This window comes from Echinops telfairi, unplaced genomic scaffold (genome assembly GCF_000313985.2).
Source record: "Echinops telfairi isolate 266 unplaced genomic scaffold, ASM31398v2 ScPeMD7_23;HRSCAF=83, whole genome shotgun sequence".
Taxonomy (NCBI): Eukaryota; Metazoa; Chordata; class Mammalia; order Afrosoricida; family Tenrecidae; genus Echinops; species Echinops telfairi.
Window position 1 is genome coordinate 10,590,926 of NW_022103920.1, and position 14,176 is coordinate 10,605,101.

The following is a 14,176-nucleotide window of genomic DNA, read 5'->3' on the forward strand; positions in this document are numbered from 1 at the left end:
CCGGCTCATGTGTTTCTCTAAATGCCACTGCCCGGCCTTTAGGTTCTTGGAAAGGTGGGAACCCGCTCATTAAACCTCCTTCCCGGGGGGCTTGCCTGGCGCTCAGCGCTGGTTCAGTGGAAGAGGCACTGTGGCTGACATTGGCGAAGAGCTGGCTAATGTCACAATTATCATGTACCGCAAACTCAAAACCATGATTGTGAACAGCCATTCTGATGCGAAATGAAAGATGTCCTCCAGTGGTTCTCAACCTTCCTAATCCCGCGACCCTTTCATACAGTTCCTCATGTGGTGGTGACCCCCCAACCTTAACATTATTTCCATTGCTACTTCATCACTGTCATTTTGCCACTGTTATGAATCAGGCGACCCCTGTGAAAGGGTCGTTCATCCCCAAAGTGGTCAGGACCCACAGGTTGAGAACAGCTATAAGCAAACCTTAAAAAAACCCAAAAACCGGCAGTAAAGTCCTTCCTAGACAAAGCCCTGGCTTTGGGGACCATTTCCTGGCTGCCTGAAATAGAGGCATCTTGACCCGGTGGATCCCACCCTCTCTGAGGCGTGGGGCTGACAGGCTTTAGGGCTAAGGCAATGGGGAGAGTCTGGTTTGGTTACGGAAAAGGAGGTCAAGTTCGATGTGGATTTCATCTATTTAAGGAACACTTGTCTTAAAGGCATCTTTGTGGCAAAGTGGGCTACAAACAGAGCAGCTCACCACAAGGCCAGCAGTTCAAACTCACCAGTAGCTCTACAAGAGAAAGATGAGGCTTTCTATTCTTAGATTTTTTGAAATCTTGGAAACCCACAGTGGCACTTCTACTCTGCCTTCCAGGGTTGCTGTGGAGTTGGATTCAACTGGATAGCAGTGAGTTTGATTTGGGGGCGTTTTGATCCCTGACCCCCACTGGTTGTTAACATCTGAAGACTAACCAGACGTACCTCTGGGTTAAGGGCAGGGGCAATTGGCCAGTGAAACCTCACTGTGAATCAATATAGCCTGGGGTTTTCCTGTTACTGAGGGGCCTGAGATACTTTTGAGTAGGGTAGGTCGGACACCCCAACGTCTGGGTGTTGGGGAGAGGAGGACACCTGATGTCTTTATCTCCTTCCTTTCTTCTGGTACTTGACTCCTGTCCCCATCCCCACATGTGATGAATGGCTGGGTCCTGCTTGGGCCACTGCCGTGTGCACCAGCAGACATAGGACATAAGAGAGTGTTGTCTCCCAGCCCATCAGCCTGCCCACTCCCTTGTCCTCTGACTTGGTGCCCTTCCCAGGGCTATTTTAAATCTCTTAGCCCAGCTCCTCTGGGTCATCTCTGCCCTTCCCTACTCAGTAACCATTGGCAACCTGGCGTGAAGCAGCCTAGCATGCCGGAGATCACTGGATTTATCCTCTAGGCCTGAAGAGTGGACAGCTCCATCTGCATTCCTGGTGTGATTGGGATTTGCTGGCTCGAAACAGGAACACCAGGAAGCTTGGGCCCTGACTCCTTTCCGTGAGAGGGAAACCATGAAATCCGGGAATAAAAATCGGGTCCTACCTACCTGGATGACAGCCCAGGTGGCAGAGAAGCAAGAGGTGCCAGCCAAGAACCCCAGGAAGAGGAGAAAGGCTGCGGTGACCATGACGGCGGCCACGAGGTGGGGCTGCAGGAGGGGGAGGGGCGTGGCGTGGCGTACCCACTGGCCACGCTCGCAGGCCTGTGCCCAGAGTGCCACTCAGCACCACCAACGTACCACCCAGTGGGCAAGAAGATGGTCCAGACAGGCCCTGTGGCAGACCCTCAGGGAGGTGCTGGGCCCACTGAGACTCAGCACCGGGGGTGGGGTGTGCGCGCACTGATGGGTGGTCATCGATTGTTCTGGCAAGGGCCATCCCCCTGGCACTGGACATCTTCTCGATGCCTTGGCCTCGGGGCGATGGTCTGTACTAGTGTTTCTCAAAGTAGATGATATTGCCTCTTGGGGAGGGGGTGCTGGAACCACCAGTGGGAGGGGTGGGGGTGGGGGAGCTGCAAAAGCTGTACTACAAACTGGATTGATCGCTTGTAGTACCAAAGTTTTATTGACAGGGGGCGCTGAGTGACTTTCTCCTACAAAGAGGGCTTTAGCCCAAGTAAGCTTGGGAACCAAGGCTCTGTGAGGTCTGTAGGCCACTGTGTGAGCCCCAGGAGCTGCCCTGGGAACCCTACCGCCTGCCCCCTGGGGAGCCCGAGCTGCCAGCTTCCTGCTCTCCCTTCCTTGGCTTTCTGTGACCCATGTCCCTCTTCTAGACCTGCTGCCCAGAGGACCACGTACTGCATGAATGAAGCTGAACTCGTGGATGTGGCCCTGGGCATCCTGATTGAGGTGCACGCCCTCCCCTCGGTGCCAGCCCCTCCCAGCCCACAGCCCGCAGGCTCCAGGAGGGATGAGCTCATGGGACCAAACTGATGGGAACTAAGCCCTCCTAGGCGCACACGCGTTTTGCAGGGTGTGGTTTGGGGAGAGTGGCTGAGTTTTTTGGAAGAGACCCCTGGGGGTAAAGAGTCAGGCGGAAGAGGGACCCAAATCCTCAAAATAACAGCAGCAATAGTCCGCACCACCTTAGAAGGAGCCCTGGTGGTGCAGGGATTAAGCATTGGGCTGTTGATGGAAAGGTTGGAGGTTTGAACCCACCAGCCGCTCGCTCAGTGGGAGAAAGATGTGGCAGTCTGCCTCGGAACAACTCCACAGCCTCGGCACACCCCACAGGGCCCTCCTGCTCCCTCCTGCAGGGCCGCGTTCCTTGCGTCCCCAGCTCCAGAGTGCAGGCAGACCCAGAGACTCCTGGGGCAGCTGCTCCTCCCGCCTCTGGCCCTGCCTTTCTGGACTCACCGGCTCTGATGGTTTATTTTTTTTCTCGGCAACTTGTGTGCCCCTATTCCTTTCTCTGCCCTTTGGCCCTGCAGCCTGCCAGAGCTGTGAGGAGGGGGAGGGAGTGTGGGTGCCCCCGACGGGCAGTTGGCCTGACAGGTGATCCCTGGGCCAGTTCTGTTCGGTGGGCTCCCCCACCCCTGAAGCCCAGGAACCCTGTGTCTGTGCTTGCGCTTCACAGGGCCGCCAGCCGGAAAGGCCGGAGGAACACACAGCCCTGGCCGCTGCTGATAAGCCGGAGTGCTCCCCCACCCACTCCGGGCCCCTGTGGCCTCTCGGGAGCCAAGAGGAGGATGAGGACAAAGAGGAGGCCTCGCTCCCCCCCAGCCGTGCCTCTTCCCTGGGGCTGGGGGTCCCCGACTCTGCCTGCAGCCCGCCCCAGGTTGACGAGGAGGAGGACGCCTTGAAATACGTCCGGGAGATCTTCTTCAGCTGATGGATGGACAGCCGTTCCCAGACTTTCTGCCACAGCCCCTTGCTTTCCCGACGGGCAGCTGCCTCCTTCCTAAGGAGGTGGGGGTCGGGGGCAGGGGCTTTCCTCCCCGCCTGTGCCCTCCCCTTCCAGCGCCAAGGTCTGAGGTCCTCAGGCTTGTACTCTGTCATCCGGGCCAGGAAGGCTGAGGCCAGGAGGCTCACCCTGATTGGAACTGCAGAGTTAACGGTTCCCAGAGGGCAGCACGGTCTGTCCGTAGGGGGAGAATCCACCCATCACTCAGTGCACCCCCTCCATGCAGCCTCCCCATCTGAGACCGATATCACCTGGGGCTGCCAGGCTTTTGCCTCAGTGCTGTGTGGCTCCCCGCCCCCCACCCCCCAAGAGTGGGGGTGGGGGTGGGAGTACAGGTCCCAGTGACCTAGGCCGGGTGACCAGGAAGAGACCCAGGGTGTGTGGTTATATAAATATAGAGTTTATTACAACATTAGTGAGACTCTTGAATTAAAAATCTTTGTGCTAGGCCGGAGGCTTTTCTTGACTCATAGGCATGGGTGCCGCCGCCTCTCCCTCCCACCCTCAGGGCCAGAGGAGGAGGGGTCAGAGGTCCGAGTTTGCGGGCTGCAGGCTGTAGTCCAAGGAAAGCCCACAGCAGCTCTCACAATGGAGGGCTGTTGGATAATACTGAGACTCTGGCCAAACGGGGCTGTAACACTGACCGTCCAGTCCCAGCCACACCCAAGTCAGCCAGCAGAGACCTGTTTCCTGGCTGCCAGAGAGCACGATGCAGGACGACCGTTCTCTGGCTGTTGGGCCCAGGCCCTGAAGGGCAGCTCAGGTCAGGCCCAGGGGCAGGGACTGCCCCTCCGTGCTGTTGCAGGAGCGTGGCACAGGAGGGGCTGCGGGTGGGGGGACAAGCCCCAAGGTGCCTTGTGATGCCCTGGGTCCTTGACCATGAGCCTCCTTTGGCAAGTCCAGCTGGAGTCCCCCTGAGGACAAAGTAGGAAGGGTTTTCACAGGTCAGTTAACGCCACACATTGTCCTGTGTGACAATGATTTGTATGGGGTTTCCTTTGGGGGTGGGAGGGAGGGAGGCCTGAACTTCCTAAGGGCAGACGGCCACTGGCCTGGTCCTTCAGCCACCACCAAGGTCCCCCCCACCCCCCCGCCCCCGCTAAAGCTTTCGGGCAGTGATAGTAGGGAAGAGGGCACTCGCCCTCTCAGTCCTGCGGCCCAGCCAGCCTAGCAGGTCTCAGGTGCGTCCTCTTTTCTCAAGACCCCCTGGGGGAAGGCCCTGATGGCTGCCAGCAGGAGGAGGAGCAGGCCCTGGGCCATGCACAGGGCTAGGAAGGCTGGGCCCAGCAGCGAGAGCTGGAGCCACTGCCACATGGAGGCCAGGAAGAAGCTCAGGCCGCCGGCCAGTAGCACCAAGGAGGCCACCAGGAAGCCCCTGGCCAGCTGCCACTCTCCCTGGTCCCCTTTGCAGCGAGACAGGAGGAGTGGCAGGGGGGCAAAGAGGGTGAGGACCAGGGCCCCGTAGACGCCCAGCCGGGCCAGGGCCAGGCTGACCCACGACACGCCCCAGGTGGCCAGCTCGGGGCCCTTGTAGCACCGCAGCTTGTCAGTGGCCTCGTCCAGCAGGCAGAAGTTGTAGAAGCCGATGCGCAGGTCCGGCAGCTCGAGGAGGTCGCCGGCCTTCCAGACGAGCGCGTAGAAGAGCAGGATGTTGGCAGCCACCGCTTGGCCCATGATGGCCAGGAACGGCAGGAGGCCGCCCTGCCTTGGCTGCAGGACCACCATTCTCTTGGGTCACCTGGGGCGGGGACAGGGGGGTACAACCTTGAGTGCCAGCGCAAAGGGCAAGGTATCTGCGAAGCCCACTTCCGATCCACCCTCCAGGCTGGCCCCAGCCATCTAGGCCTGCAGTTCCACGCCACCAGCCACTCCTCAGAACCAAGACGAGACTCCCACGCCCTAGGAGGCTGTGCGGCCGGTCCTCCAGTGCGGCCACGAGCGGGTGTGGTTTGTCCAACTTACCAGTTGCCATGGAGTCGACCCCCACAGGGGTCGCAAAAGCTGCGTTCTCAGAACGGTCTGGGTGGACAGAACCTCGGACCTTTGGGATATGAGCCCAGCGCAGTCCCCAACCCCCATCGCCCCTAAGACCCCTCCCTGAGGCTATGACTGCTTGCAGTACCTGAGCTCAGGGGTCGTCCGGCCAGTCTTGGCCACAGGTTAAATAGGACAAGCACTGTTGTACTGTCCTTTGTGGCCGTGTCCTCCCTGGGGAGCGAACACTTGGCACGGGTGCTGCCTTGTGGGCAGCCCGGCTTCTTACAGAAAGAGCTGGCTGTGGGGCCGGGGGTGGCTTTGGCCCTTAATGTCGTCAGACTGGCACAAAGGGAAGTTTTAACCAGCGGGTTGAGGGCTTCATGGTGTGGAGGGGGGCTGCTGGCCAGGAGTCCGTGTACACTGCGGGCTCCAGGCCGGCCTCTAGTCCAGCCTGGGACCCTCGGGTCACTGTTGTGTCCCCAAAGGGTTCCTGTTCTAAAGGAAGGAGATGGCACCCTCCCCCATCCCCACCCCAACCCCCATAGCCTTGGCTTGGTTCTGTCGATTCCTCTCTAGGAGGGCTAAATGGAGGGAAACACGGCCATTGTGGCCCTTTAAACCGCGTCTGGTGTTCCTCTGCCCACTGGGTCCCACCCTCTGCACCCTCCATCCTCCAGGCCCAGCCTGCTCATGGTGCCCCTTGGGGGATACACCCTGGATCCTTAGTCCAAACCCATATGTCCTCACTTGCCCACCCCTCCGGTGTCCCCAAAATCAGGTCAAAGCCCTACAGAAAGAGGGGGCACCCGGCTCCCCTAACCCTCAGAAGCCTGGGAAACCCTGTGGAGCAGGTGGGGGTTCTGTTTCTATTTCAGTCATTCCAAAAAATAGCTTCCCAAGGGCTTGCTCAGCGTTTTCCATTTTGTTTTGTTTTTCTTGACACACGGGAAGGCTGGAGACAGTGGGGCACACCCTCTCTTCTTTATCTGAGGCCGCGGCCCGTGCATGGCGGCTGGAGCCTCCCCGTTCTGGTTCCTAATTCCCACCATTCCCCTCCGCCCGGCAAACGGCTGAGTCACTGTTGACATTTGTTGCACATGGGCCCTTTCCTGTTTCTCATAAAGGGAAATGCGCTGACTGTGGAAAACAGGAATAAGACACAGGACTGCGTGAAGGAAAGGCCAGACCTTCAGCCGAGAGGAATAAATAGCCTATTTCCTCCGGCAAGGCGTGCAAACGCCAGGGTCGGTCTGTCCGCACCTTCGTCTCTCTTTAGGGCACCGCTGGTCTTTTAGGCAGCACTCCAGGGGTGACCCGGAAGCCTTAGATGGACCCTGTCTTTCACCTCTTTGTAGAATAAGTGGGACCAACCAACCTGCGTCCCAGGAACTGCTACCCTACTTGCTGACCAGCCAGGACGTGTGGGTTTGGACCCGGAGCCAGGGTGTGGCACTGCGGGCAGCTCTGGGGTATTTTAACATGGCCATCTTAGGCCATGCAGGCAGGCATTAGTAGTGCCTTCTGTGCCCCCAAAGGTAGAACTGTCAGCACGTTTAAGACTAATCAACTTTTAAAACCAACTTAGAAAACTTATCCTTACAATTCTGCCTCCTTAGAACCAACCCCTCTCAGGACCCACTGTCTTAGGCTGGGTTCTCTAGAGCAGCGAGGCCAACGGGGCGTTTCAAAAAGTTCCCAGGCGATGGAGCGAAAAGATGAAGCTCAAGGAAAGTGCTCACTTGGTTGGAGAGGCTGGCAAGTCCGTGGTCGGCAGGTCAGACATCAGGCTACGGTAGCTAGACGGCTCGACCGGGAGGTCGCTGGCTCCCAAGCTGTGGCGGTTGAAGGATCCCAATATCCACAGGCAATCTCAAGCCACTAGCTCAAATCCCGAGAACTGGAAGATCGCTGGGACCAGTTAGACAAACCACGCCCCTGAGGAAACACCCCCTTACAACGGATTGGCCGGACACCAGTTACATCATATATGTAATGGCTTGGTCCTCAAAATGGTGAGATTGGCTCATCAAGGAACCAACCCCAAAGTAGCAACATCATTCCCTGAATGCCAACCACCGAAGGGTGCGGCCGATCCACGTTGACACCGAACTTCACCCATCTCCCATCTGCCTGTATCGGGCAGCACCCTGTTAGCACTGGAAGGCCTGGATTATTTTGCAGGGAAAGAAGCGGTGCAAGAGTGGTCAGACTGCAGTCAACGTGTGAGAGCCAGAAAAAGAAGGCTACCCTGCCTCGCGGGCTTCTCTGCGCAAAGCTCTCTTAAGTAGTTGAGCACACACAATCACACACATACACCCTTCAAAGGCTGTGGGGACTGAGGGAAAAGGTAAGCCCACTGTCTGCAGTCATAGGCTTTCTCTCGGGCCACATGAGGGCCCTCGCTAGCAGGCTCGCATAAGCACTTCAGAAAGTTTCCAAGTGATCTCTCTCACTTTCAAGTAATAATTGTACTAGCATCGACAATGGCTCATGGCGACTGGGAGTTTCTTTGCTCTTGAGCGCTCCTTCAAACCCAGCTCTGTCGACTGCTCTCCCGACAATAAACCCTTTCAACCCAAGATCCACCCCTGTTCTCTACCCCTGCATGCCCACCCCTCCCAGCACCCGTGCCAAGGCTACTCCACCCCTCCCAGGACCCCCTCAGAGGCGGCAGGGTTTAAGGAAGTTCACAGTCCACACCCCGGAACCAGATGGATCTTGCTCAGACACTGCCCCTAAGTCCCTTCTGACCCACGGGACGCTGCAGAACAGAGAGAAGCTCCCTCTGCGGGTTCCGAGACTAAATTTTCATGGGATTAAGAAAGCCTCGTCTTTCTCCCGCAGAGCAGCTCGTGGTTTTGAGCTGCTGATTTTGCAGTTAGCAACCCAAGGGATAGCCCATTCCACCACCAGGACTATTAGAAGTACAAAGGTCAAAGTAGTGCTATGAGGGCTCCAGTTCCTAACACGCAAGGGTCTTTTCCAGGCAACACATGGGGTCAGTGGATGCTGCCGACATGGCCTCTCAAGAATAATACATTTGTAGACCACTGGACATCTCCTTACAGAAGGGTCTCGGGGAGGAGACGAGCCAGTCAGGGTGCGATGTGGCAACGATGAAACATACAACTTTCCTCTAGTTCCTAAATGCTTCCTCCTCCCCCACTATCATGATCCCAATTCTACCTTACAAATCTGGCTAGACCAGAGGATGTACACTGGTACAGATATGAACTGGAAACACAGGGAGTCCAGAGTAGATGATCCCTTCAGGACCAGTGGTGAGAGTGGCGATATCAGGAGGGTGGAGGGAGAGTGGGTTGGAAAGTGGGAACCGATTACAAGGATCTACATATAACCTCCTCCCTGGGGGATGGACAACAGAAAAGTGGGTGAAGGGAGACATCGGACAGTGCAAGATATGACAAAATTATAAGTTATAAATGACCAAAGGTTCATGAAGGAGGGGGGAGCGGGGTGGGAGGGGAAAAATGAGGAGCTGATGCCAGGGGCTTAAGTGGAGAGCAAATGTTTTGAGAATGATGTGGGCAATGAATGTATAAATGTGCTTTACACAATTGATATGTGTATGGATTGTGATAAGAGCTGTATGAGCCCCTAATAAAATGATTTAAAAAAAGAAGAATACATTTGCCTTCTCCTTAGGAAACCTTCAGAAAAACGGTCTATTCTGAAATGGATAGTAGTGATGATTGCACAACTCTTCTTCATATGATTGAATTGTTAGATATGTGAATTGTAAGCCAACAAAACTATTTTTAAAAAGGTTAAGCATACAACTACAAAAAAAAGGGGGGGGGAGAGTGAGCCTGATCAAGCAAGAGAAGTGGTCTGATCCGAACAATGGCTCTGCCGGGTGTCTGCTGGAGGTCCACTCCGAAGTGTATGGCTAGGGTCTTTAGGATGTCCAAGGGTCCTTAGAGGACACAAAACACTCACAGGGGCTGTGTTAGGCCAGGTTGATTAGAAAAACAAATCCAGAGATACTCATATGTATGTAAGAGAAAGTTTTATATCAAAGAGAAATTGTAAATTAAGAAAACATCCCAGCCCAATCCAGATCAAGCCAATAAGTCTGATATTAGCCCATATATCTGATACCAATCAATAAATTCCTCTTCAGACTCACGAAATACATGCAATGATGCCGAATACAGGACGATCACAGGCCAGTGGATGGAAAGTCTTGTGGATCCAGTAGGGGTGGAAGCATCTCAGTGCATGTGGCTCTTTCTTCCAGCTCCATGGCTCTGGCTCCATCAGTGTGGTGCCATGTGGCTTATCAACAGGAATGTGGAGCAGAGAGAGTGTGGCCCACCTCCCCAGAGAAAGAGAGGAAGAATCCTCATGAGAAGGCCATGCCCATAAGGAGGCATCATCAGGCTGTGACCTGATTGACAGGCTAGACTCCACCCCTTCACTCCTAATATCCTCAAGTTGACATGAGTTTATTTAACCACCACACGAGCTTATTAGAACAATCGTGGGCTCTTCTTAGGAAGAAGTTGTTTGAGCCCATTGCTGCAGTCACTGTGTCAATCCATCTTGTTAGGGACATTCTGTTTTTTGGCTGCCCCTCTACCATGCACGATGTCCTTCCTTCTTCATGGACTGGTCCCTCTGACAACACGCTCCTCTAACGAGCAGTCTGGTGTACTTCTTCCAAGATCTAGGTGGTTTGTTTGTTTGTTTGTTTGTTTTTTGGTAGTCCATGGTACTTTTAATATTGTGTTAGGCCAGGTGGACTAGAAAAACAAATCCAGTGACACTTGTATATATGTGTAAGAGAGAGCTTCATATTAAGAAGTAATTATATCCCAAGCAGACATCCTAACCCAGTTTAGAGCTAGTCCATAAGTCCAATGCTAGTCCATTAGTCCATAAGTCCCTCTTCAGATAGTCACAAGCAACGATGCAGAATACAGGAACATCACTGGCTGGTAGGTGCAAAGTCTTGTGGATCCAATGGCGGTGCTGGTATCACAGGGCTCTGGCAGCTCCCAGTGTGGTTCTTCAACAGGAAGGTGAAGGCAAATATCCTTCACCACCATAGTTCAAATGCATTGACTTTTCTTCCATCTTCCTTATACATTGTCCAGCTTTCACATGCATATGAGGCAACTGAAAATACCATAGCTTGGCACAACTGATGTATGTATGGATTGTGATAAGAGTTGTATGAGCCCCTAATAAAACAATTTAAAAATATACCGTGGCTTGGTTCAGGTGCAGCTTAGGAACATCCTTGCTTTTCAACCCTCTGAAGAGGTCTTATGCATCCTAAGATTTACCCAGTGCAGCACACAGTTAGACTACTGCTTCCACAATCACTGATTGTGGATGCAAGCAAGATGAAACCAATCTTTCCTCCGTTTATCGTCATGTTACCTCTTGTATCATCGTGAGGATGTTGGTCGTCTTTAGATTGAGCTGTGATCCATCTTGAAGGCCGCAATCCTTGATCTTTACTAGCAAGAGCTTCAAGTTCTCCTCAATGGCAGCAAGCAAGTTTATGTCATCTGCATATCAAGCTTGTTAATAAGCTTTCCTCTAATCCTGATGATGCATTCTTTTTCATATACTCCAGCTTCTCTGATGATTCGCTCAGCATGCAGATTGAAGAGGAACAGTGACACACACCATTCCTGATTTTAAACCATGCCGTACTCCCTTGTTCTGTTTGCACACCTGCTTCTTGACCCGTGTACAAGTTCTGCATCAGCACAATTAGATGTTCTGGAATTCTCATTATTCTCAAGGCTATCCATAGTTTGTTATGATCCACACAATCAAATGCCTTGGCATGGTCAATGAAACACAAGTCAACATCTTTCTGGTACTCTCTGCTTTTGGCCAGGATCCATCTGACAGCAGCAATGAGATCCTGAACCCCAGATCCTCTTCTGAATCCAGCCTGAATTTCTGGCAGCTCCCGCCCCCCGCCCCCCATCAATGTACTGCAGCAACCTTTGTTGACTGATATTCTGCAAAATTTTACTCGCCTATGTTAATGATATTGTGCTATAATTTGAGCATTCTCTTGGGTCACTTCTCTTTGGAATGGGTACAAAAGACATTTGTTGGTAAAACCTAACCCCAACGACTTTACGGGTTTGATCTTGCCCCTTTAGACTTTGATTTGTCCTGCAAACGAAGAATCATTCCAAAGGATGTATTAGAGGTTAAATTCTGAGCACTAGGTTTGCGAAAGGCTACAGGTAATGGTGACGGCCCCCCAAAGCCATCTGCAGAAATCAAGGCTCAATGAATCCCTTCTGACCACTCACCAGGTGTCTGAGCAATCTTGTCCTCAGGCAGAGTGCATTAGAAAGTGGATTTCTACCTGCCCCACCCTGGGCGGGGCAGCCTTCCTTAGGGGTTTGGGTGGATGTGTCTTTGATGGAGACTAGGGTACCCAGTTTGCCTCACCACGAGCCAGGTCCTCCCCTTTATCAGAGGCCACAAAGGTCTAGCTTGTCAGCTCTCCTGGCTCACACAGGTGTGCCTTGTCACATCCCATTTCCATTTTAGTAGCCCTACCTGCAACTGTGATGTATTGATTGGCCACCAAGCATGCTTCCGCGACTCTTTCCTTTGTCCTCCCCCTTGTCCTGTTTAAGCCATCGGTTCTCTGTCAGCCCTTGGACGCCATTATGAACTCGTGCTCATGAGCTTCCCATCTGGGTGCTGTTTTGGTCTCTCCTTGTCTTGGTCCTGTTTCTAAGACTTACTAAACGTTTTCCTCACGTTCGATTTGAACTCTGGCCTTTCCTTTGTGTTCTCAAACAGGGAACGTGACCTGAGTCCCCGGGGTGCACACCCTGCCACCGTGCCTTGGGGGCCGTGGGAAGCACAGCCTTGTCCAGCAAAGAGTTTGGGAGATGGAAACGCCCCTTCAGATGTAGGTAGACCTGCAATGCGTCAATCACCAAAGGACAAAGGCTGGCTCCTACACACAGCGGGAGACGGGAGACCGAAGCACAGCAAGGAAACCAGGGATGGACCCTGAGGACACCGGTTAGAGACCTTCAGGCACAGCTGATCCTTAACTGGAACCTGTCGACTTCCCTAATAAGCTCCCTCATGGTCAAAAAAAAAAAAAAGACTTAATCCATGAGCTAGCATGTGCATTGGAAAAGAATGCGCTGCCACATTTGGTTCCCTAACTGGCAATCAGGTAACGTTGGTTGGCAACGCTGTCCGTGTGTCCTTTCACTTCCACCCATTTCCCCTGAGTCACTCAGAAATGACGGCAATCTCTGAGCGAACCCTGGAGATGTTTTCCATTTTCAAAACAAAAGAAACAATAACTGCGCGGTGTGGTTTCTGTTGAATAAAGGCTTCTCGCCTGCGGCAGCCCTCCTTTCTGACTTACCCTCACACACACGAAAATCCCACCTCAATGGGGATCAACTTGTGCCCTCCCTGGATCTTAGCTCAGTGTTTCTCAAAGTGGGCGATCCCAGACTGGAACGGCAGACATCCACACTTTTTCCTGGATGATGGGCTATAGTCCAAATGTTTTTCATTTCTGAGGGGTACTGAGCCTTCTTCTTCTTCTTCATTTTTCTTAAAAGACGGCAGAAGGCCAGGTTAGTGTGGAGAACCTACACTAACCTACACCTTCAGACAACACAGTGACCCTTTCATTTGCCAATAGGCCTTCCTGAATCTCCCCTTGTTATCAACCGTTTAAACCTTGTCCAACAGATTAAATCATCTCACTGAGAATTCTACTTGGCCAAATTTAGCCTCCACAAGGCCAGGCCAGACCTCATCTCCAGGTTGGTCCCAAACTGCAATCTAGAAGAAAATAAAAAAAGGCCGGGGGCAAGGAACTGCTGGTAGAAAGCACCCCCCGTCTGTCCTCCCTGCCCACCTGCAGCATGCCTTCCTACCTGCCCGCCTCCAGGACACTGCGTGCCCACTTCCAGCTCTTTCTCAGGCTCGGGGAAGTTATCAATCAAGTCTCTTCCCCCTCCTCTGACCTGTCCCTGCCTTCTCTCCACCCCACCCCCACCCCCACCCCCACACCAGCACAGTCAGGGCGCTCTCAGCCCAAGTGGGTCCCGGTGGAAGAGACACGCTCCCTGAGGTCAGGAGCACCCACTCCAGGGGCCCCACGGGGAAGCCTGGCTTCTGCAGACATGCCTCCTACTCAGTCTCCCCCCACCCCACCCCCCACGGACTCATCTCTGTCAACCCCACGCTGGGTGAAGCTCTTGGACCAATAGCTATAAAACACCCCTCCTCCCATTTGGTGCCCTGTGACCCATCCTTCTGAGACTGAAATCTGTCATCTTGGGAATCCTGGTCTGATATCAGACCCTTCTGCAAAGGATGGTCCCAGGGTCTTCCCAGTGTGGACTGGGCCTGAGCGAGCGTGCAGCCCACAGGCCTGTGGCCTTCAATCTACTGGACCCAGATTCATTGGAATGGACCGTATTTCCTGACCCGCTGTGGCTCTCCCTGAGCCTATTTTTTGAACGTCCAGAGAACATCCGGGACAACATGACTCGCCAGCCAGACCTCTGCGCCTGGGCAGTGTGGGCTAGGGGGCGGGGAGGCTGGGACGGAGCCCGCATTCTGGCATTCTGAAGGGCTAGAACCAAGCAAAATAAAAACCACTGCCATCAAGTGGATGCCGGCTCATCTCAGCCCTATAGATAGGGCAGAACTGCCCTTGTGGGTTTCTGAGACTGTAACTCTTTATGGGGGAAGAAAGCACCGTCTCTCCCCTCAGACCAGCTGGTGGTTTGGAACTGCCGATGCG

General features: G+C 53.8%; 2 protein-coding genes across 9 annotated transcripts in view; one reads left to right on the forward strand and one right to left on the reverse strand.

The window, feature by feature from the left end:
- Positions 1–3,854, forward strand: part of CYREN (cell cycle regulator of NHEJ) — a 4,401-nt gene extending 547 nt beyond the window's left edge. For 6 of the 8 annotated variants that reach the window (XM_045288749.1, XM_045288750.1, XM_045288747.1 and 3 more), the window contains exons 2-4: positions 1,401–1,643; positions 2,276–2,351; positions 3,079–3,854. In XM_045288749.1, coding sequence (XP_045144684.1) covers positions 1,513–1,643; positions 2,276–2,351; positions 3,079–3,333 — 462 coding nt within the window. In that variant the 5' untranslated portion in view covers positions 1,401–1,512 and the 3' untranslated portion in view covers positions 3,334–3,854. Of the gene's footprint in view, positions 1–809; positions 1,644–2,275; positions 2,352–3,078 lie in introns of those variants that run through there. The other 2 variants (XM_045288743.1, XM_045288742.1) reach the window with 2 other exon arrangements.
- A 645-nt stretch (positions 3,855–4,499) lies between these two features.
- Positions 4,500–14,176, reverse strand: part of TMEM140 (transmembrane protein 140) — a 30,524-nt gene continuing 20,847 nt past the window's right edge. Inside the window, exon 2 of the mRNA XM_004707896.2 lies at positions 4,500–5,143. Coding sequence (XP_004707953.1) covers positions 4,573–5,130 — 558 coding nt within the window. The 5' untranslated portion in view covers positions 5,131–5,143 and the 3' untranslated portion in view covers positions 4,500–4,572. The remainder of the gene's footprint in view (positions 5,144–14,176) is intronic.